The following is a 22,908-nucleotide window of genomic DNA, read 5'->3' as shown; positions in this document are numbered from 1 at the left end:
AGAGGGAAGATTGCTTTGTTTTCAAACTGCGGGGATCTTGACAGCCACAAACCCGGGATAATCCGCAGTCCCAGGCACAATGGGTAACGGCATCACGGGTTGCATTCAAGCCGTCAAGAAAACCTTGATAGGCAGCCAGCTGGCTGCTATGCAAAATAGTTCCTCAGACCCGGCCTTGGTCGGAAGGATCACTAGACAGAGTGATGCTGCTTCGTGTGAGCCAAACTCAAAAGTTAGCTAGCTCCTAAGAAACTTTCTAATACACTTTCAAAACAACAAATCATGCCCTCCCTCGTTCCTCGTTCCACGTTCAACACACTGACGGTAACACAAGAATCCACATACAGTGCAGTGTGTAAATACATTACACACAGACCCACACACATACTATTCGTAATCAGTTGTGGGTCCTTACTCTTAAAAAGAAAAGGAGCGCCGCACACTCTAGGAGCTCAGATGCAATAATTTATTAACCAACGTTTCAACAGCCACGCTGTCTTCATCAGTGTATAATGACAAACACTGCGAGTCACTAGTTGAAATATTTTGAAAGGACACACAGGTGTCTTTTCACACAGTGGCTTAATTTAATGAAATCATCTGGAAATCTAAATAAAACATAAAAAGTATAAATGGATAAGATATGATCAGACACAATTTGGCTAAATAGGCCTACAAATGTTATTTACAATAGATAGCAAAAACCCAATAGTCACAAGAATGGCTTCAGATCAAAGTCTACGTTGAGACTGAAGGGGACAAGGTTCTTTAAATTTAAGATCCAGACGGCCTCTGGATTTAAAATTGTCAAGGTCACCCCCTTTCTCCTCGGGAGGGAGACGTGTTCGATGCCGATATCGCGAAGGGCCGAAATAAAATGGTTCGCAACTTGGTACGTTGAGTTTTTACTCAAAATTGACAGGAGCTCTCCAAACAAAAGACGATAACTGAATTCCCAAAACCCGTAAATGGTATGAAATAAACCAAAACGTGTTTCTCAGAAGCATAGGTTGTGCGTCTGCAAACAATGTGTTCACAACAATCAGAACGGTAAAAGACTAGAATAATAATATATTGAACACATTAACAGAAATGACCATAAACAAACATTGTAGATTAGAAATTATAGGAATAAACAGTAAATGTACTACTACTGGTGATATATGTAATGGGGAATTGATAGACTAACAATCAAACGATTAAGTTATGAAACAATGAATGTGCACAAATTGTCGGGAAAGAGAGCATTCAGGAGAGAGATGTGGATTGTGCATCTTAGTCACACTCCCCTTCTTGGTCTGTGCAATCCGCAATGGATTAGTCTCGGCCTCCACAATGGATTAGTTCACTGAGATGGGCGCGAATAAGATCGGTGTCTGGTGTGCCATAGAAATAAAATAAACATATTTGCTGCTGCTCGAAAAAGAAAATAAATCTTGGTCAACCAACAGCCTATCAACCTAACAATCAACAAGTGGACTGATTGGGGCCAGTCCTAAATGATGGTAAGATGCTGACAAAGTATCAGTCCATCTAAGCAACTGCTCCCATCCCTCTCTTCTTGGCCTGTTCCTGGAGTTTGTGTATACCTTGCCTTGGTTGACTTGTGATGTGTCTCTGTGTGACTCACTGAGGTCCTACCTTTGCTGTGGAGGGTGCTGCAGTCGGGACAGAGGTCCTGCTCGTGGTTCCAGGCCATGTCCCAGGTCTTCCCTGGGGTCACGCCACAGCTCTTACACCGGATACACGTCATACACACCTGGGACAGGGGCAAGTATCCCAGAAGTTAGAGAGATGGACCAGAACTTTAAGGTCGCTGGTTGCTCCCAGGCCGGGCGAAGAAAGGTGGGAAATGAATCCACTATTGTTGTGCCCTTGAGCAAGGCACTTATGCAAACTGGACAATACACTTGCATTGTATGGTATTGACCCACAGTACAGTAAAAAACAGTCAGAATGGGGAGAAGAGAAGCTAAGCAGTAATAGATGTTAAATTCCGGGTACTTACCCAGGGCATCTTACAGTTGATGGGCTTTGGGTAAGTGGGTCCCAGACAGGAGGGGTGGTAGCAGTTCTGACACCTCCTGCACTGCAACACAGGCTAAAGGAAGTAATAGTACGCTTAAAATGTGAAAGTGGGGGTCGAAAAAAAAACACCTCAGATCCTGCTGACCATACACACCTTGTTGTTCTTGCTCTTACGGCCGCACACGTGGCAGAACTTGCAGCGGCGGCAGCACCAGTTCTCCTTGTTCTTCTCCTGGGGGCGCTCTTCGGGCCAGAGGCAGAAGCTGTGGAAGGGTTCACAGCACACCTGGCAGTAGATCATCTGAGGCAAGGTGGAAAAGTAGAAGGCAGTCAACTCTCAAAATCAGGAGAACACATATTGCACTAAACCTACTGTTTTTACATACAACCCAGTGTAGCTATTCAGTAAACTATGGAGTCTCCTGTGTGCTTCCTAGTTCATTTGTTTCCCTCAAAACGGTCAGACTAATACTTATCTACAATGAAATATGATCATTCGAATAATAATACTGCAAACATAGGCACTGAATAATCTGTGGATTCCTTTCCATTATTACCTCATGGTGTCCATTGCTGGCACAGAGCAGACAGACAGGCTGAGGGGTGACGGGGACGGAGGTGAGAATACTCAGACCGCCCATCAACCACACGTTCTGGATGGCACAGTCCTCCTGGGAGAGGAACACAACAAGTTAGTGGGAGTTAATAAACTTTGATTTTGCAGTCGTTCATTAAGAGTATATGAGAGACTAAGAAAGGAGAAAGACAGTTGGCAATGAGTTAATAAGAAAATAAACCATTTCACATTTTTAAGAAAGTTTATATGGGAGGGAGATGCAGTGAAAGAGAGATACACACCTTAAAGTCCACGCGGATCCTGTGCGTCCCGGTCTTCAAGTGGCCCTTTTGGGGGAGTCTGTTGGTTAGCGCAGTGAGGATGTTTGTTGACGTGTTTTCCACAGCATTCTGGGAATGAAGGACATAGTGGGGATCAATTCTGAGATTGTTGCTCTCCCTCTTTAACAACAGTCATCTCCTCTTCCTGCGAAGACTCGTAATCCGACTCATCGTCCCTCTGCATGACCAACTGCACCACACACTGGGGCAGTCGCTGCAGCTGCACCTGCAGGCGCCGCCGTAACCGCAGCAGTGGGATCCTGGGAGGGCAGGGCTGGCTGGGGCTCCTTGTTATGTGGCCCTCTGTAACCAACAGAGGGTGGAGCTCCTCTGAGTCACCCCCCTGTGCATGTGAAGGGGGGCTGCTTAAGCCATTGAGTGGGGGACCAGCGTTACAGCACGACCACGGTCACATGCTAAGCGGCGGGCCAAGGCAGAGGAAAGATGGAGAAGAAGACCCACCAAAACCACCTTTGGCTTTGAGAATAAAGTGTTAAGAGAAGTGAAGGAGAAGAGTTAAGAGAGGGTTAGAAAAGCCTGATCAGTTAAGGCATGCCAAGTCTCAGAGGAAAAGAAAGAGGTCCAATCACCAACAGTAGTCAACATTGTTAGAGAGAGCGAGAAAGAAATCATGAAATCATCATGCCAGTCAAGAGAAACATGGAAAGAGTCAAGGCATCTATGGACTATAAAATATTTGAATAAGTTCCAGAAAAACATGAAGGAAGATTCCAGAGGAGCAGTTTTTAAGGTCAAATGCATGCATCAGGGATGAATGTGAAAGGGGTAAGCTTTTCCAACATGAGAACATACGAGTTATACGAGTCATTACCTTGTCGGCTCTGCATCGGCCCAGCAGTCCTTTGGGTGTTCCAGGTCTGCGGTGCCTTACAAATTCACTGGGCACTGGGCCATCCTCAGGAGCTAGGAGGCCAGAGGGTGCAGCATCTGTCAGAGAACAAAGGGGTTTTAAAGCATAAAAAAGAATAACAAAGTCTCCACTCAAACCAAAATCCTGAAACGACTCAAAAAAATGTATTTTGGAATTTCTGACCTGCACTTCTACTTTCAATCACTGTCATCCTTAATCTCAATAACTATGGACTTCAACATCCACCACTAATCTTCTTATCTGCTTGGCTAATGGCTTTACATCCTTCAACTCTACCTGTCACATAACTACATTTCAAGGACGGCGTTCAATGGATCTTGTTGTGTTCCAACTCAAAAGGAGAAGCCAGAATGTGCATCGACCTATACTTTCATCCATACCTTGGCTGCTGGGAGCGTCAGGATTCTTTACCATGCCTTCTCCGCCTGTGTCCTCGTCCGAGTCAGACTTCAGCAGGCTGCTGTAGGAGCGTGGCGTCACGTTCCGCCTCGGCTGCTTCCTGGTGGAAGGCCTCGGGCAGTCTCCAAGGGTTGCAGGGGCCGACATCTCCTCTGCATCTCCCCAGGACGCCGACGCCTCATCATTGTTGGACTGAAGGCCATTAGCTGACGTCTGGCGCCGCCGCCTTGAAAGGACTGCACGACAAAAAGAAGCCCAGTGGTAAAGCTAAAAAAAAAAAATGCCTGAATATTTGGGCCATGAGGCAGGCCAGTGTCTAGTGTGGCTTTCGTTTAACTGTGTCAATGTTTTTGGTAGTAACAGCAAAAACAAACAAGTGGCGTTAATCATTAGTAAATGATTCCACCCTCTTCAAGACCTTGGTGCTTGCCTACAGAGCAGCAAGGGCAACTGCCCCTCAACTTTAGGCTCTCTCAACCCGAGCACTCCATTCCACCATCTCTGGTCTCTTGGCCCTCCCACCCCTACGGGAAGGCAGCTCCCGCTCAGCCCAGTCAAAGCTCTTCTCTGTCCAGGCACCCCAATGGTGGAACAAGCTTCCCCCTAAAGTCAGGACAGCGGAGTCCCTGCCCATCTTCCGAAAACATCTGAAACCCTACCTCTTGAAGAGTATCTTAAATAACTCACGGCACCCCGAATGCCCCCCTCCCAAGAAAAAGGCACTTGTATTTTCCTACCAGCACTGACATTGCTGATAAATACTTTGAGGGGAAACGTACTTGATACGATTGTGTTGTGGTCTCACCTAGCTATCTTAAGAAGAATGCTAAATTACAAATGCAAAATATTATAAATAGACGTATTAAACATTAGAACACAACAAACCTGTGAATGGCTTGATGCCGCGCTTTACTTTCCTTGCCTCAATCCGAACACATCGTTTTAACCTGGTGGCACAGGGACATATTTATCATCACCATCTAAAAATAGGTGCCAAGTTCAGTTTGTACACAAGACAACTAGAGCCGATTATAGAAATTAAAAACTGTGTGCGCGCCTGAGTGTGTGTGTTCATGAGTGGATGAAAAGTGAAAGCAACGGCCACAATTCTAGGCACAGTCACTTACACACAGCACTGGCGTCTGGTGTTGGGCCCTCCAAACTTGGGCTTGTCCAGGCAGTTGAAGCAGGTGCTGCAGTCACGCTCATGCAGGCAGCCCTGGCAGGTCCCACAGCGGGTGGCGCGGCCCCCAGGACCAACCTCGCTATAGTTCCTCTTGAACTTCCGCTGCTTGCTGTACTTGTGCTTCTGTCTTGTCATCTTGTGCTTGACCGTGCAGTCAGAGGGGTCATCCGCAATGTCTAAAATCAGAGCGAGATCCAAAAATGACCTTAAATGACTTTGCAAACATATGTGACGTTAGCGCAGTGACCTACCTGAATCGACAAAGCTAAAATCAAGAAACCAAAGACCGTTCTTATCAGCGTGCTTCATAAACAAAGGTTACCTTCTACAGCTGGTGAAGTGATGATGCCCTCTCGCTCATGGAGGGGCAGAGCGCTAAGCCTGGGGATATCGTCAGGCACCATGGCACGGGGTTGCCCCAACGCCACCGCTGCTGCCCGACAGACGTGCTTGATGCGTGGGCCGCCAGGGAGTTGGTCCTATGGGAACAGGAACATTTTCATAAATTATAATTAAACTATTGTAATGAAATGCCACCCTAAACACAGCCACAGCACAAATGGCCTAAGCCTAATTCAAGAGAGGGAGGGGTCCAATGCAAATAGTCTGGGTAGCCATTTGATTAGATGTTTAGGAGCCTTATGGCTTGGGAGTAGAAGCTGTTTAGAAGCCTTTTAGACCTAGACTTGGCACGCCGGTACCACTTGCCGTGCGGTAGCAGAGAGAACAGTCTATGACTAGGGTGGCTGGACTAGGACCTTCCTCTGACACCACCTGGTATAGAGGTCGTGGATGGCAGGAAGCTTGGCACCGGCGATGTACTGGGCTGTGCGCACTACCCTCTGTAGTGCCTTGCGGTCGGAGGCCGAGCAGTTGCCATACCAGGCAGTGACATAACCCGTCAGGATGCTCTTGATGGTGCAGCTCTAAAACCATTTGAAGATCTGAGGACCCATGCCAAATTTTGTAGTGCCCTCTTCACAACTGTCATGGTGTGCTTGGGCCATGTTAGTTTGTGGACGCTAAGGACCATGAAGCTCTCAAACTGCTCCACTACAGCCCCGTCGATGAGAATGGGGATGTGCTCGGTCCTCCTTTTCCTGAAGTCCACAATCATCTCCGTCGTCTTGATCACGTTGAGGGAGAGGTTGTTGTCCTTGCACCACACGGCCAGGTCTCTGACCTCCTCCCTTTAGGCTGTCTCATCATTGTCGATGATCAGGCCTACCACTGCTGTGTCATCAGCAAACTTTATGATGGTGTTGGAGTCGTGCCTGGCCCTGCAGTCATGAGTGAACAGGGAGTACAGGAAGGGACTGAGCACGCACCCAAGGGGCCCTAGTGGTGAGGATCAGTGTGGCGGATGTGTTGTTACCTACCCTTACCACCTGGGGGCGGCCCATCAGGAAGTCCAGGATGTGTTTAGTCCCAGGGTCCTTAGCTTAGTGATGAGCTTTGAGGGCACAAATAGTGTGAATGTTGACGTGTTTAAAGGTCTTACTCACATCGACTGTGGAGATAGTGATCACACTGTTTCCCGGAAAAGCTGATGCTCTCATGCATGTTTCATTGTTACTTGCCTCGAAGCCAGCATAGAAGTTATTTAGCTCGTCTGTTAGGCTCGTGTCACAGGTCAGCTCTCGGCTGTGCTTCCCTTTGTAGTCTAATAGTTTGCAAGCCCTGCCACATCCGACGTGCATCGGAGCCGGTGTAGTACAATTCGATCTTAGTCCTGTATTGACGCTTTGCCTGTTTGATGGTTCAACAGAGGGCATAGCAGGATTTCTTATAAGCTTCCGGGTTAGAGTCCCGCTCCTTGAAAGCAGCAGCTTTACCCTTTAGCTCAGTGCGAATGTTGCCTGTAAATCCATGGCTTCTGGTTGGGGTATGTATGTACAATCAGTGGGGACGACGTCATTGATGCACGTATTGATGAAGCCAGTGACTGAGGTGGTGTACTCAATGCCATCGGAAGAATCCCAGGACATATTCTAGTCTGTGCTAGCAAAACAGTCCTGTAGTTTAGCATCTGCTTCATCTGACCACTTTTTTATAGACCCGAGTCACTGGTGCGTCCTGCTTTCATTTTTGCTTGGAATCAGGAGGATAGAATTATGGTCAGATTTGCCAAATGGAGGGCGAGCTTTGTACACATCTCTGTGTGTGGAGTAAAGGTGGTTCAGTTTTTTCCCCTCTGTTTGCACATTTAACATGCTGATAGAAATTAGGTAAAACGGAATTAAGTTTCCCTGCATTAAAGTCTCCGGCCATTAGGATCGCCACCTCTGGATGTGCGTTTTCCTGTTTGCTTATGGCGGAATATTGAGTGCATTCTTAGTGCCAGCGTCGGTCTGTGGTAGTATGTAGACCGCCACAAAAAAATACAGATAAACTCTAGGTAGATAGTGTGGTCTACAGCTTATCATGAGATACTACCTCAGGCGAGCAAAACCTTGAGACTTCCTTAGATATAGTGCAACAGCTGCTGTTTACAAATATGCAAAGGCCCCCGCCCCATGTCTTACCAGAGGCTGCTGTTCTATCCTGTCGATAGAACAGCATAGTGTTTAACCCGCCAGCTGCAAGTTATTAATGTCGTCCTTCAGCACACGACTCGGTGAAACATAAGATATTACAGTTATTAATCTCCCGTTGGTAGGATATACGTGCTTTCAGTTCGTCCCATTTATTTTCCAGCGATTGAACGATAACTAACAGTACAGATGTCAAAGGCAGATAAGCCACTCGTCGCCTGGTCCTCACCTGGCACCCAGATCTCTTTCCGCGAGATCTCGCTTTCTTTCTCCAGCGAATGACAGGCTGTACGGGTGTTTGGAGTATATCCTTCCCATCCGGCTCATTAAGGAAAAATTATTCATTCAATTCGAGGTGACTAATCGTTGTTCTGATGTCCAGAAGCTCATTTCGGTCATAAGAGACGGTAGCAGCAACATTATGTACAAAATAAGTTAAACAAAGCGAAAAAAAACGAACAAAATAGCACGGTTGGTTAAGAACCAATAAAACTGCGGCCATCCACACCGGCGCCATTATACTTAAGTCGTGTGGGTCAAATTGGCTCATTCATCTCCCCTGTAACTATTACCCAGGTCGTTGCTGTAAATGAGAATGTGTTCAGTCAACTTACCTGGTAAAATGTGGATTCAATTAAAAATAAAACACTGTACTATAAACATCAACAATACATAAGCATCAAACAGAGACCGACACAGGCGGCTAGAAAACCCCCCACAAAAACACAGCCAGGGTCAGGAAACATAGGCTACCTGAGCAGAGCCTTGCCTCCTCTTCCTCCTCCTCCTCCCCCCTAAATCTCTGGGACAAAGCTTTACCGATCCAGACAGGGGCTGAAAGAGACAAGGGTGTAACAATTAAACTATTACCTTTCAGTGCCATAGCAGTAAAACAGACTAATAACGTAGGCTGGGAATTCCCGGGGAGCTCACGATACTTAGGCGCTGATACGATATGTCAAATCAAATTAAAGTTTGTCACATGCGCCAGTGAAATGCTTACTTACAGGCTCTAACCAATAGTGCAAAAAAGGTATTAGGTAAACAATAGGTAGGTAAAGAAATAAAACAGTAAAATGACAGGCTATATACAGTCGCGAGGCTACATACAGACACCGGTTAGTCAGGCTGATTAAGGTGGTATGTACATTTAGATGTACATAATGTGGGGCGGCAGGGCAGCCTTGTGGTTAGTGTTGGACTAGTAACCGAAAGGTTGCAAGTTCAAATCCCCGAGCTGACAAGGTACAAATCTGTCGTTCTGCCCCTGAACAGGTAGTTAAACCCACTGTTCCTAGGCCTTCATTGAAAATAAGAATTTGTTCTTAACTGACTTGCCTAGTTAAATAAAGATAAAATAAATAAATAAAATATATGGTTAAAGTGACTATGCATATATGATGAACAGAGAGTAGCAGTAGCGTAAAAGAGGGGTTGGCGGGTGGTGGGCGAGACAAGGCAGATAGCCCGGGTTAGCCAAAGTGCGGGAGCACTGGTTGGTCGGCCCAATTGAGGTAGTATGTACACAAATGTATAGTTAAAGTGACTTGGCATATATGATAAACAGAGAGTAGCCGCAGCGCTTCTCATGATTCTACAGTGCCTTCAGAAAGTTCACACACCTTGACTTTTTCCACTTTGTAGTTACAGGGGGAATTTTTTATTGATTAAAATTAAATTTGTCACTGGCCTACACACACAACCCTATAATGTCAAAGTGGAGTTATTTTTTACAATCTTTACAACAATTTTTTTGGGGAAAAGCTTGAATCATGTCTTGAATCAATAAGTCGTCAACCCCTTTGTTTTGGCAAACCTAAATAAGTTCAACAGTAAGAATGTGCTTAACAAGTCACGTAATAAGTTGCATGTACTCACTCCGGGGGAGGAGGGGGTACTGCTAAGCTATATGGAATTGTTTTAAGAACATCATACCAGGGAGCATTTTGATTTTAAAAAATTACTATAATAACTACAATCTAAAACTTCTTACCTGGGAATATTGAAGACTCATGTTAAAAGGAACCACCAGCTTTCATATGTTCTTATGTTCTGAGCAAGGAACTGAAACGTTAGCTTTCTTACGTAGCACATATTGCACTTTTACTTTCTTCTCCAACACCTTGTTTTTGCATTATTTAAACCAAATTGTGTTTCATTATTTACTTGAGGCTAAATTGATTTTATTGATGTATTATATTAAAGTTAAAATAAGTGTTCATTCAGTATTGTTGTAATTGTCATTATTACAAAAAATAAATAATAATAATCATAAATAAATAAAATAAATTGGCCGATTAATCGGTATCGGCTTTTTTGGCCCTCCAATAATTCAGTATCGGTGTTGGAAAATCATAATCGGTCGACCTCTAGTAACAACACCTGCATAGGATCGGTACATCCAAACATCACACCTGCGGGACAGGTACAGGACGGCAACAACAACTGCCCAAGTTACACCAGGAACGCACAATCCCATCATCAGTGTTCAGACTGTCCGCAATAGGCTGAGAGAGGCTGGACTGAGGGCTTCTAAGGCCTGTTGTAAAGGCAGACACCACCGACAACAAAGTCACCTATGGGCACAAACCCACCGTAGATGGACCAGACAGGACTGGAAAAAAAGTGCTCTTCACTGACAAGTCACGGTTTTGTGTCACCAGGGATGATGGTCGGATTCGTGATTATCGTCGAAGGAATGAGCGTTACACCGAGGCCTGTACTCTGGAGCGGGATCGATTTGGAGGTGGAGGGTCCGTAATGGTCTGAGGCGGTGTGTCACAGCATCTTCGGACTGAGCTTGTTGTCATTGCAGGCAATCTCAATGCTGTGCGTTACAGGGAAGACATCCTCCTCCCTCATGTGGTACCCTTCCTGCAGGCTCATCCTGACATGACCCTATAGCATGACAATGCCACCAGCCATACTGCTCGTTCTGTGAGTGATTTCCTGCAAGACAGGAATGTCAGTGTTCTGCCATGGCCAGCGAAGAGCCAGGATCTCAATCCCATTGAGCATGTCCGAGACCGGTTGGATCGGACAGTGAGGGCTAGGGCCATTCCCCCAAGAAATGTACCCTATAGCATGACCCTATAGTTCCTGGACCATGGTGGAATCTCACAGCAAGAACTGGCAAATCTGGTGCAGTCCATGAGAAAGAGATGCACTGCAGTACTTAATGCAGCTGGTGGCCACACCAGATACTGACAGTTACTTTTGATTATTTTTTTTATACAAGGCCATCTATTTGGTAGATGGGTAAAAACAAAATACAAATCTGACATTGAATATCCCTTTGAGCATGGTGAAGTTATGAATTACACTTTTGCTGGTGTCTCAATACATCTAGTCACTACAAAGATAAAGGCTTCCTTCCCTAACTCAGCTGCTCTGGACAGAATGGAAAGCGCTCAGGGATTTCACCATGAGGCCAATGGTGACCAAAACAGTTATAGTTTGATGTCTGTGATAAGAGAAAATAGAGGATAAATCAACATTGTAGGTACTCCACAATACCAACCTAAATGACAGAGTGAGAAGGAGGAAGCATGTAGAGAATAAGTACATTTTCTAAAACATAAATCCTATTTGCAATAAGGCACTGAACTGCAAAAACATTTGGCAAAGACATTCACTTTATATCCTGAATGCAGTGTTGTGTTGGATATTTTTTTAATTTCACCTTTATTTAACCAGGTAGACTAGTTGAGAACAAGTTCTCATTTACAACTGCGACCTGGCCAAGATAAAGCAAAGCAGTTCGACACATACAACAGTTACACATGGAATAAACATACATTTACATTTACATTTAAGTCATTTAGCAGACGCTCTTATCCAGAGCGACTTACAAATTGGTACAGTCAATAACAGAGTAGAAAAGGTCTATACACAGTGTGTGCAAATGAGGTAGGATAAGGGAGGTAAAGCAATAAATAGGCTGTGGTGGCGAAGTATTAACAATATAGCAATTAAACACTAGAATGGTAGATGTGCAGAAGATGAATGTGCAAGTAGAGATACTGGGGTGCAAAGGAGCAAGATAAATAAATAAATAAATAAATACAGTACGGGGATGAGGTAGTTGGATGGACTATGTACAGGTGCAGTGATCTGTAAGCTGCTCTGACAGCTGGTGCTTAAAGTTAGTGAGGGAGATATGAGTCTCCAGCTTCAGTGATTTTTGCAGTTCGTTCCAGTCATTGGCAGCAGAGAAACGGAAGGAAAGGTGGTCAAAGGAATAATTGGCTTTGGGGGTGACCAGCGAGATATACCTGCTGGAGCGCGTGCTACGGGTGGGTGCTGCTATGGTAACCAGTGAGCTGAGATAAGGCAGGGCTTTACCTAGCAAAGACTTGTAGATGACCTGGAGCCAGCGGGTTTGGCGACGAGTATGAAGCGAGGGCCAGCAAACGAGAGCGTACAGGTCGCAGTGGTGGGTAGTATATGGGGCTTTGGTGACACAACGGATGGCACTGTGTTGGAGGCTATTTTGTAAATAACATCACCGAAATCGAGGATTGGTCTGATGGTCAGTTTTACGAGGGTGTTTGGCAGCATGAGTAAAAGATGCTTTGTTGCGAAATAGGAAGCCGATTCTAGATTTAATTTTGGATTGGAGATGCTTAACTTTAGTGACATGGGGCAGTATTCGGAAATTCGGATGAATGACGTGCCCAAAGTAAACTGCCTGTTACGCAGGGCCATAAGCTAGTATATGCATATACTTGGTAGAATTGGATAGAAAACACTCTGCAGTTTCTAAAACTGTTAAAATAATGTATGTGAGTATAACATAACTGATATGGAGGGCAAAAACCAGAGGAAAATCCATCCAGGAAGTGGGATTTATTTTGATATGAGTGGTTTTCCATTGAATGCCTATTGACTATGTAATTGGTTATAGGGCCCCGATTGTAGTTCCTATGGCAACAACCCTGCTTATTCAGGGTGAATCAATGGCTGCATCTGGAACGACACCCTATTCCCCAAGTTGTGCACTACTTTTGACCAGAGCCCATAGGCCACAATTTAGAGAATAGGGTGCCATTTGGAACGCAGCCAGTTGTGCACTACTTTTGACCAGAGCCCATAGGCCACAATTTAGAGAATAGGGTGCCATTTGGAACGCAGACAGGGTAAATCAAGGTCACCGATTCTCACCTGTGATGACTTCATCGGTTTTTCTTGGTCGATCTTTACAAGCTGTAGCCTGGCTCTCTTCAGCTGGCCGATCTTAATGAGTTGGACCTTGGCCCTCTTCAGCAGATGGAACATCCTCTTGTTGATGCTGGTGAGGTTGCTCCGATGGCTGGTGCCCCCCTGTTCCACCACCACCCCATCATCAGCCTGGCTTTCTCCTTCGTAATCCTTGTCAGCAGCATCCTCCGACCCTGGGGAGAAGAATCAGGCAAGTGTCCCTCTGACTAATTTGCAAAGGCTGACATCAAACCTGCAAATGGCAACGTATTCCCTATATTGTGCACTACTTTTTACCAGAGCCCTCTGGCAAGCAACACTGCAAGCTATACTGCAGGGAACCATCCTATGGGAATATACTTTTTACCAGAGCCCTCTGGCAAGCAACACTGCAAGCTATACTGCAGGGAACCATCCTATGGGAATATGTAGAATTCAGACCCCTTGACTTTTTCCACTGTTACATTAGAGCCTTATATTCTACAATGGATTAAAATGTTTTACGCCCTCATCAATCTACACACAATACCTCATAATGACAAAGCAAATAAAGTTTTTTTAAATGTTTGCAAAACTGAAATATACCATTTACATAAGTAATCAAACCCTTTACTTTGTACTTTGTTGAAGCACCTTTGGCAGCGATTGCAGCCTAGATAGACTTTTTGGGTATGATTCTACAAGCTTGGAACACCTGTATTTGGAGAGTTTCTCCCATTCTTCTTTGCAGATCCTCTCAAGCTCTGCCACGTTGGATGTGGATCGTCACTGCACAGCTATTTTCAGGTCTGTCCAGATTTGTTAGATGGGGATCAAGCCCGGGCTCTGGCTGGCCCACTCAAGGACATTGAGACTTGTCCCAAAGACAGTCCTGCGTTGTCTGAATATAAAGGGTCTGAATACTTATGTAAATAAGGTATCTGTTTTTTATATTTTATAAATTTGCTAAAATGTCTAAAAACCTGTTTTCACTTTGTCATTGTGGGGTATTCCGTATAGATTGATGAGGATTTTTTAAATGTAATTAATTTTAGAATAATGCTGTAACGTAACAAAATGTGGAAAAGGGGAAGGGGTCTGAATACTTTCCGAACACACTGTATTTGCATGACAACATCTAAGAATTCTACTTTAAAATCAGTCCAAATAATTTTCTGGAATAAGAAAATAGATGTTTGCTTAATGGATCTATAGGAACTAATACATTTATCAGAGCACAGAAAAGGCCTTACCTTGGACATTTTCTCTGTCATTTGCTGCCTCCTCCAGAGTCTCAGATGAAGCAGCTTGAGATGCAGCAGCATCGTTACTGACTAGCACCGCCAGTTTTCTCACAACCCCAGGAGAGTTGAGGTCCTCCATCTTCAGCTTGGACCTCCCCCTCTTCCTAACTGGCGAGGTCAAACTTAGATACTCCTGGACTTCTTCTGTGGTTTCACCATCAGCAGCACTAAGGCCTTTCTTCTTCTTCTGGGCCAGGCTGAGGGTCAGCTTCTTGAGTCTCTCGTAGACCTCGAGGTGGGATGAGCCTGGGCTTGAGGAAAGGCTGGTCTTAAGTGTTTTTTTACCAGTTGAGCCGTCAACTTCAGGTTTGAACTCATTTTGACCTGGAATTTGAGACAAGTTGTCAATGTCATCATTGTTTGAATCATAAAAGGATAGGCTCATGGCATCCTCCTCCACCTTGTATTGGCACTTTTTTTTCGGGGATCCCCTAGGCAAGGATATGATCTCGTCATGGAGGAACCTCTTGGGTGCCTTAATGACACGTGAAGACCTGGCGCTCACCACAGGCAAGGAGATGTTACTGCTGCCTCCTTGCTGGATCTCTCCAGGGGACAGGAGAGGCTTGCCCTCTGTCACGGTTCTCTCCCACTGCGCCTCCTGTCCCGCCTGCTTCACTGGGGTTGGAAGCGACTCTGGCACATAGGTGCCGAAGACAACCTTACGACGAAAGCATTTCACGACAGAATCTGGCGGACGAAGCTTCTGCACATTACTGGGCTTCCTCCTGAAGCCAAATATGGACTTACGCTTATATGGTGCTGGTTTTTTTCTTTCCAGGGGTATTGCTGGCTCCTGACACAGCTCAGCACCAACCTCAGGGGAATCCCCAGTTCCCCTGGACACCCTATCCCTCTGCTGCTTATTCACAGGTTTAGGAGACCGTGCTACTCCTTGAGAGGCGGTGTGGGGATTCGTGGTCTTCTGTCCATTTCTAGACTGAGCTTCAACCTTGTCCCCTTGCTGAGATCCTTTTCTCCTCTTCCCAGACCTCTGTGGCTTAACGATGTCTGTTTCACTATCGTCTGCTGTTACCTCCCCAGCCTCTTTGACCTTGGAAGTCTTCCCTTTTCCCTTGACCACTGTCAGGGTCCACACCAGTTTACCCTGCTTGTTTCTGCTGGTTTGGGGTCGGACTATGCTGGACCCTGAGCCTACCTTAGTTGTTTGTTCTTGCGTGTTCCTCTTTCTGGCTGTTGAAGACGATTCCACCGCTTTCCTTCCCCTTTTCCAGTCAGAGCCATCTGATTTCTCACTGCCCTTGCTTTTTGAGGCCTTTGTCCCAGTAGCCTGCTTTCCTGTAGACTTAACCCCCAAACTGATGGATTTCTTTTGGGCTGCCAGTTTGGCAATTATTTTGGGTTTCACAGCATTTTCTTCCTGACCCTCTCCAACCTCTTCTTCAGAGACCTTGCCTCCACTTTTAAGCTTTGCTGTAAGTTCTGGAGCTGGGGGAGGCTTTTTTGGCTTCAATAATGATGATTGGAAAGGACTGCCTAGAAACAAGAGGGAAACATGTCTTAATACGAATAGACTAATGTCAGACAATAACTTGATCATGCATATTATCAGGTATGCTACCAAAGCAATACATAGGCAATATGAAGGCTACTGCATATTTCTGCTAGGATGTTGTGATCATTCCTGAGCACAGGTGATCTCACATTACTGTTCCTCATTAGCCTACTTACTTTTAGAGATATTGCGTGCTGAGAGTGTAGGCCGGTATTCCGTCCCAAACCCAGAGAAATCCTCATCCTAACACAGGAAAACAGGGTAGGAATGTGTTTAACAAAAAATGTAATACTGACCCTAACAACCACAATAGGCTACACGAATACTTAGCAGGTATACTACACAAGGCCAAATAATTAGCCGATGTATATTTCTTTACAATTAATAATTAAAATGTTTAGCCCTAATCGATCTTAAATCACAGGGTTGGGATGAGATGAATCCATGGACAGCAGCCCAGGTGATATCCGTTTACAAACCATCACACTGAACTGGTTTGAGAGATCAGGATTCAAAATGTAGTGGGGATAACTGCAAACGGACATGTGTAATTTCAATTAGGTCTAGGCTAGTACAAATGCAAAGTGTGATCATTGATCAAACTCCACTTCAGCAGAAAATACAGGCCATCGTGAAATGTACATTGTTCATAAATAGAGATCTGAATCCTATTCTACAGCATTACCGGAAGTTGAGTATGTGTAAGAAAAAGACAACTATGAAAAATAGCTACTCAGTAAACTGCAATCAGCTCACTAACCGAGAGGGCAAGCTGTGTGACAAAAAAACTGCAGAAACGATATCGGGGCCAGACTACATTTTTTTACTGGGAGTTAAAACTGACAACATTTAGAAGAGGAAAATAGACAGATCCCAAAGATCTGGGTGATATACAAGAAGCTTTACTGAGAGTGTATAAAGCTACTTAAAAACTGGGTGGTTCAAGCCCTGAATGCTGATTGGCCGAGAGCCGTGGTATATCAGACCATACACACAGGTAAGACAAAACATGTATTTTTACTTTACTATTCAGAAAGCATCTCAGAGGAGGAGTGCTGATGTAGGATCAGGTCCCTCCCTCTGTAAACAAGGTAGCACAAGTGAGAATCAGCCCAGCAATGGCCCAAATTCACACAATTCTACCCCCTCCCCCACAACTAATAAAAAAATATTAAATGAAGGTAGTAATATTAATTTAATGTAGGTGCTGTAGTAATAGAAGCTATCAACCGAACTATGAAAGGCAAACATAAAAAAATACATTCATTTTCAAACTTCTATTTAAAATCGATGAAATGTACTTTGTGTGGGTGTCATCCATCAACAAGCACTATGTATGGATGTAGCATGGATGCATCCAAATACATATCACTAGAAAGCAGCTTTAAAAAAACACAGAATAACATTGAAGAAGTTGCATCCATCTGCAGAGTTGACGCGACTGCTAGTAAGCAAGCAAGCAAGCAAGCAAGCGAGCGATAAGAACATTGCCAGCTTGCATAGCAATCAAACAAACAAATACAATGAATAACAAGTCCACTTAACAACCTAACTTCTCTAGCAACCTAACAACAAAGTTTATGTGGATTAAATAGAATTACGAATGAACTTATCAAAAATGTTAACAATCACGTTTTAATTGAGATTAAGAGTAAATGTGTGCTTGTTTTCTTTGTCAATCGTGGCAGGATAAACGTCTCCGTTCCATATATTATCTGGAACTAATGTACGTCAGTGTTTATCCCTTACATGTACGGTACCAGTCAAAAGATTGAGTAGGTGTCCATTCAAGTGTTTCTCATAAAAATTCCAAATTAAAGCAGTGATCAGCATGTGGGAACTCCTTCAAGACTATTGGAAAAGCATTCCAGGTGAAGCTGGTTGAGAGAATGTCAAGAGTGTGCAAAGCTGTCATCAAGGCAAAGGGTGGCTACTTTGAAGAATCTAAAATAGATTTTGATTTGTTTAACACTTTGGTTACTACATGATTCCATGTGTGTTATTTCATAGTTTTGATGTCTTCACTATTATTCTACAATGAAAACAGTAAAAATAAAGAAAAACCCTTGAATGAGTAGGTGTGTCCAAACTTTTGACTGGTACTATACATGTGTACAGTGCACTCAGACCCCTTGACTTTGTTACGTTACAGACTTCTAAAATTAAAAATGCTTTCCCCTCAATCTAAACACAATACCCCATAAATGTATAAAAAGAGAAAATACCTTGTATAAATAAGTATTCAGACCCTTTGCTATGAGAATCAAAATTGAGCTCAGGTGCATCCTGTTTAAATTGATCATCCTTGAGATGTTTCTACAATTTGGAGTCCACCTGTGGTCAATTCAATTGATTGGACATGATTTGGTGATGAACACACCTGTATATAAGGTCCCACAGTTGACAGTACATGTCGGAACTAAAACCAAAACATGAGGTCAAAGGAATCGTCTCTAGAGCTCAGAGACAGGATTGTGTCAAGGCACAGATCTGGGGTCTTTTGGGTCTTTTTTTAGATTAAATCGGTCCATATATACCCAAAATGTCCATTTATGAAGACTGTGTGATCCAGGAAAAAACACTGTTTCAAAACGCAACGTCATTTTTTTAAATTAAAAAAGTTGCCTATAAACTTTGACAAAACACTTCAAACTACTTTTGTAATCCAACTTTAGGTATTAGTAAACGTTAATAATCTATCCATTCAAGCAGGAAGCACCAGTGACTGTCTATAAAAAAAGTGGTCAGATGAAGCAGATGCTAAACTACAGGACTGTTTCCTATCACAGACTGGAACATGTTCCAGGATTCTTTCGATTGCATTGAGGAGTACAACACATCAGTCACTGGCTTTATCAATAAGTGCATCGATGACGTCGTCCCCACAGTGACTGTCCATACATACCCCAACCAAAGCCTTGGATTACAGGCAACATTCTCACTGAGCAAAGGGGTAGAGCTGCCGCTTTCAAGGTCCGGGACTCTAACCCAGAAGCTTACAAGAAATCCTGCGATGCCCTGCGACGAACCATCAAACAGGCAAAACGTTAATACAGGGCTAAGATTGAATCATACAACACCGGCTCCGACGCTGGTCTTGTGGCAGGGCTTGCAAAATATTACAGACTAGAAAGGGAAGCACAGCCGCGAGCTGCCCAGCGACACGAGCCTACCAGACGAGCTAAATCACTTCTATGCAAGCAACACAGACATGCATGAGAGCATCAGCTGTTCCAGACGACTGTGTGATCACGCTCGCCGTAGCCGAAGTGAGTAAGACCTTTAAACAGGTCAACATTCACAAGGCTGCAGGGCCAGACGGATTACCAGGACGTGTGCTCCGGGCATGTGCTGACCAACTGGCAGGTGCCTTCACTGACATGTGCCAAGTCTGTAATACCAACATGTTTCAAGCAGACCACCATAGTCCCTGTGCCCTAGAACACAAGGGTAACCTACCTAAATGACTACAGACCCGTAGCACTCACGTCCGTAGCCATGAATTGCTTTGAAAGGTTGGTAATGGCTCACATTAACACCATTATCACAGAAACCCTAGACCCACTCCAATTTGCATACTGCCCAAATACTCCACACTGCCCTTTCCCACCTGGACAAAAGGAACACTTATGCGAGAATGCTATTCATTGACTACAGCTCAGCGTTCAACACAATAGTACCCTCAAAGCTCATCACTAAGCTAAGGATCCTGGGACTAAACAACTCCCTCTGCAACTGAATCCTGGACATCCTGGTGGTGAGGGTAGGTAGCAATACATCTGCCACGCTGATCCTCAACACTGGAGCTCCCCAGGGGTGCGTGCTCAGTCCCCTCCTGTACTCCCTGTTCACCCACGACTGCATGGCCAGGCATGACTCCAACACCAACATTAAGTAGGCCTGATCACCGACAGCAACGAGACAGCCTATAGGGAGGTCAGAGACCTGGCCATGTGGTGCTAATACAACCTATCCCTCAACGTAACCAAGACTAAGGAGATGATTGTGTAGTACAGGAAAAGGAGGACCGAGCTCGCCCCCATTCTCATCGACGGGGCTGTAGATGAGCAGGTTGAGAGCTTCAAGTTCCTTGGTGTCCACATCAACAACAAACTAGAATGGTCCAAATACATCAAGACAGTAGTGAAGAGGGCACGATAAAGCCTATTCCCACTCAGGAAACTAAAAAGATTTGGCATGGGTCCTAAGATCCTCAAAAGGTTCTACAGCTGCAACATCGAGAGCATCCTGACTGATTGCATCACTGCCTGGTACGGCAATTGCTCGGCCTCTGACCGCAAGGCACTACAGAGGGTAGTGCGTATGGCCTAGTACATCACTAGGGCTAAGCTGCCTGTTATCAAGGACCTCTACAGCAGGCGGTGTCAGCGGAAGGCCCTAAAAATTCAAAGACCCCAGCCACCCCAGTCATAGACTGTTCTCTCTACTACCGCATGGCAAGCGGTACCAGAGTGCCATGTCCAAGATAAAAAGGCTTCTCAACAGTTTTTACCCCCAAGACATAAGACTCCTGAACAGGTAATCAAATGGCTACCCAGACTATTCAGTGTGCCCCCCCAACCCCTCTTTATGCTGCTACTATGCTCTGTTTATCATATATGCATGCATTTAACTATACATTCATATACATACTTCCTCAATTGGGCCGACCAACTTGTGCTCCCGCACATTGGCTAACTGGGCTATCTGCATTGTGTCCCGCCACCCGCCAACCCCTCTTTTACACTACTGCTACTCTCTGTTCATCATATATGCATAGTCACTTTAACCATATCTACATAATACCGCAATCAGTCTGACTAACAGGTGTCTGTATATAGCCTCGCTACTGTATATAGCCTGTCTTTTTACTGTTTTATTTCTTTACTTACCTATTGTTCACCTAACACCTTTTTGCACTATTGGTTAGTCTCTGTAAGTAAGCATTTCACTGTTAGGTGAATACCTGTTGTATTCAGCGCACGTGACAAATAAAATTTGATAATTAACAAACACACTTCGGAAGCAGTAGGAAGTGCATGAACATTTTTATCATGATCGCGTTATGCAGTGATGCTCATGCTGATTAGCGAGTCCATGATCATGTTATGACGCGTTCCATAACGGACACATCTGTTACACTTAGCTCAAGTACTGAGTGAGAGAAAAGCAACCGATTACATGTCACCCAAGCCCTTGAGCTTTGCATAGAAAGTTTGGTGGGGGGGGGGGGGGTTGAAGTTCAAGTTGACTCAAGTAAAAGTGAAAGTCACCCAGTAAAATCCAACTTGAGTAAAAGTCAAAAGTATTTGGTTTTAAATATACTTTTTTTCAAATTCCTTATATTAAGCTAACCAGACAGCACCATTCTTGTTTTTTAATTTTTTTTTATGGATAGCCTGGGGCACACTCAGAAATAATTTACAAAGAAAGCATGTGTTTAGTGAGTCTGCCAGATCAGAAGCAGTAGAGATGACCAGGGATGTTCTCTTGATAAGTGTGTTAATTACACCCTTTTCCTGTCCTGCTAAGCATTCAAAATGTAACGAGCACTTTTGGGTGTCAGGGAAAATGTTTGGAGTAAAAAGTACATCATTTTCTTTAGGAATGTAGAAGTAAAATATAAATAGTAGGGCCTTCCGAGTGGCGCAGCAGTCTAAGGCATTGCATCGCAGTGCTAGCTGCATCACTACTGTTCCTGGTTTGATCACAGGCTCTCTCGCTACCAGGAGACCCATGAGGCGGCACACAATTGGCCCAGCATCATCCAGGTAAGGGGAGGTTTTGGCCGACCAGGTTGTCCTTGTCACATTGCTATCGAGCAACTCCTGTGGTGGTCCGGTAGCAATGCATGGTGACACGGTCGTAAGGTGTACAGTGTTTCCTCCGACCCATTGGTACAGCTGGCTTCTGGTTTAAGCGAGCATGGTATCAAGAGGCAGTGCGGCTTGGCGGGTCGTGTTTCGGAGGACACACAGCTCTCGACCTTCGCCTTTCCCGAGTCCATACGGGAGTTGCAGCGATGGGACAAGATTAACTACCAACTGGATATCCCGAAATTGGGGAGAGAAAAAGGGGTAAAAAAAATCATATACAAATATAAATTGTAAAGTACAGATAACCAAAACAACTACTTAAGTAGTACTTTAAAGTATTTTTACACCCCTGAAAAAGTTTGCATACAATCTTACTCAAAACGCATCTACAATAACTTTTCTAAAACATGACGGATGTGAAACTGCCTGTTTAAATCAGTGTTCCATCTTTAGTACAATCTAGTAGAGGTCGACTGATTAATCGGAATGGCCGATCTAATCTTGCAACCTTACCGTTAACTAGTCCAACGCTATAACCACCTGCTATGCGAATGCAGTAGAAGCCAAGGTAAGTTGCTAGCTAGCATTAAACTTATCTTATAAAAAACAATCAATCAATCATAATCACTAGTTATAACTACACATGGTTGATGATATTACTAGTTTATCTAGCGTGTCCTGCGTTGCATATAATCGATGCAACGCTGGGGGATGATTTAACAAAAGCACATTTGCGAAAAAAGCACAATCGTTGGACGACTGTACCTAACCATAAACACCAATGCCTTTCTTAAAATATATATTTTTAAACGTGCATATTTAGCAGGCAATATTAACAAGGTGAAATTGTGTCACTTTTCTTGCATTCATTGCACATAGTGTCAGGGTATATGCAACAGTTTGGGCAGTCTGGCTCATTGCGAACTAATTTGCCCGAATTTTACGTAATTATGACTTAACATTGAAGGCTGTGCAATTTAACAAGAATATTTAGACTTAGGGATGCCACCCGTTAGATAAAATACCGAACGGTTCCGTATTTCACTGAAATAAACGTTTTGTTTTCGAAATGATAGTTTCCGGATTTGACCATATTAATGATCAAAGGCTCGTATTTGTGTGTTATAACTAAGTATATGATTTGATAGAGCAGTCTGA

The 22,908-nt window shown here is 44.3% G+C and overlaps 1 protein-coding gene across 2 annotated transcripts in view; it reads right to left on the bottom strand.

Annotated features, from left to right (window-relative positions):
- Positions 1-22,908, bottom strand: part of LOC115131800 (histone-lysine N-methyltransferase 2B-like) — an 83,174-nt gene that overhangs the window by 50,624 nt on the left and 9,642 nt on the right. The window contains exons 2-15 of one of the 2 annotated variants that reach the window (XM_029663803.2): positions 16,111-16,177; positions 14,368-15,915; positions 13,100-13,329; positions 8,690-8,770; positions 5,725-5,881; positions 5,344-5,578; positions 5,102-5,163; positions 4,198-4,452; positions 3,758-3,873; positions 2,887-2,994; positions 2,586-2,699; positions 2,183-2,329; positions 2,009-2,101; positions 1,642-1,759 (exon numbers count right to left, since the gene is read on the bottom strand). In XM_029663803.2, the coding sequence (XP_029519663.2) occupies positions 1,642-1,759; positions 2,009-2,101; positions 2,183-2,329; positions 2,586-2,699; positions 2,887-2,994; positions 3,758-3,873; positions 4,198-4,452; positions 5,102-5,163; positions 5,344-5,578; positions 5,725-5,881; positions 8,690-8,770; positions 13,100-13,329; positions 14,368-15,915; positions 16,111-16,177 (3,331 nt within the window). The remainder of the gene's footprint in view (positions 1-1,641; positions 1,760-2,008; positions 2,102-2,182; positions 2,330-2,585; positions 2,700-2,886; positions 2,995-3,757; positions 3,874-4,197; positions 4,453-5,101; positions 5,164-5,343; positions 5,579-5,724; positions 5,882-8,689; positions 8,771-13,099; positions 13,330-14,367; positions 15,916-16,110; positions 16,178-22,908) is intronic. The other variant, XM_029663804.2, reaches the window with a different exon arrangement.

The sequence above is a fragment of the Oncorhynchus nerka genome, linkage group LG7, assembly GCF_034236695.1.
Source record: "Oncorhynchus nerka isolate Pitt River linkage group LG7, Oner_Uvic_2.0, whole genome shotgun sequence".
In the NCBI taxonomy this organism is placed as follows: Eukaryota; Metazoa; Chordata; class Actinopteri; order Salmoniformes; family Salmonidae; genus Oncorhynchus; species Oncorhynchus nerka.
Note: the sequence above shows the minus strand (reverse complement) of the source record. Positions and strands in the feature narration are given on the sequence as shown.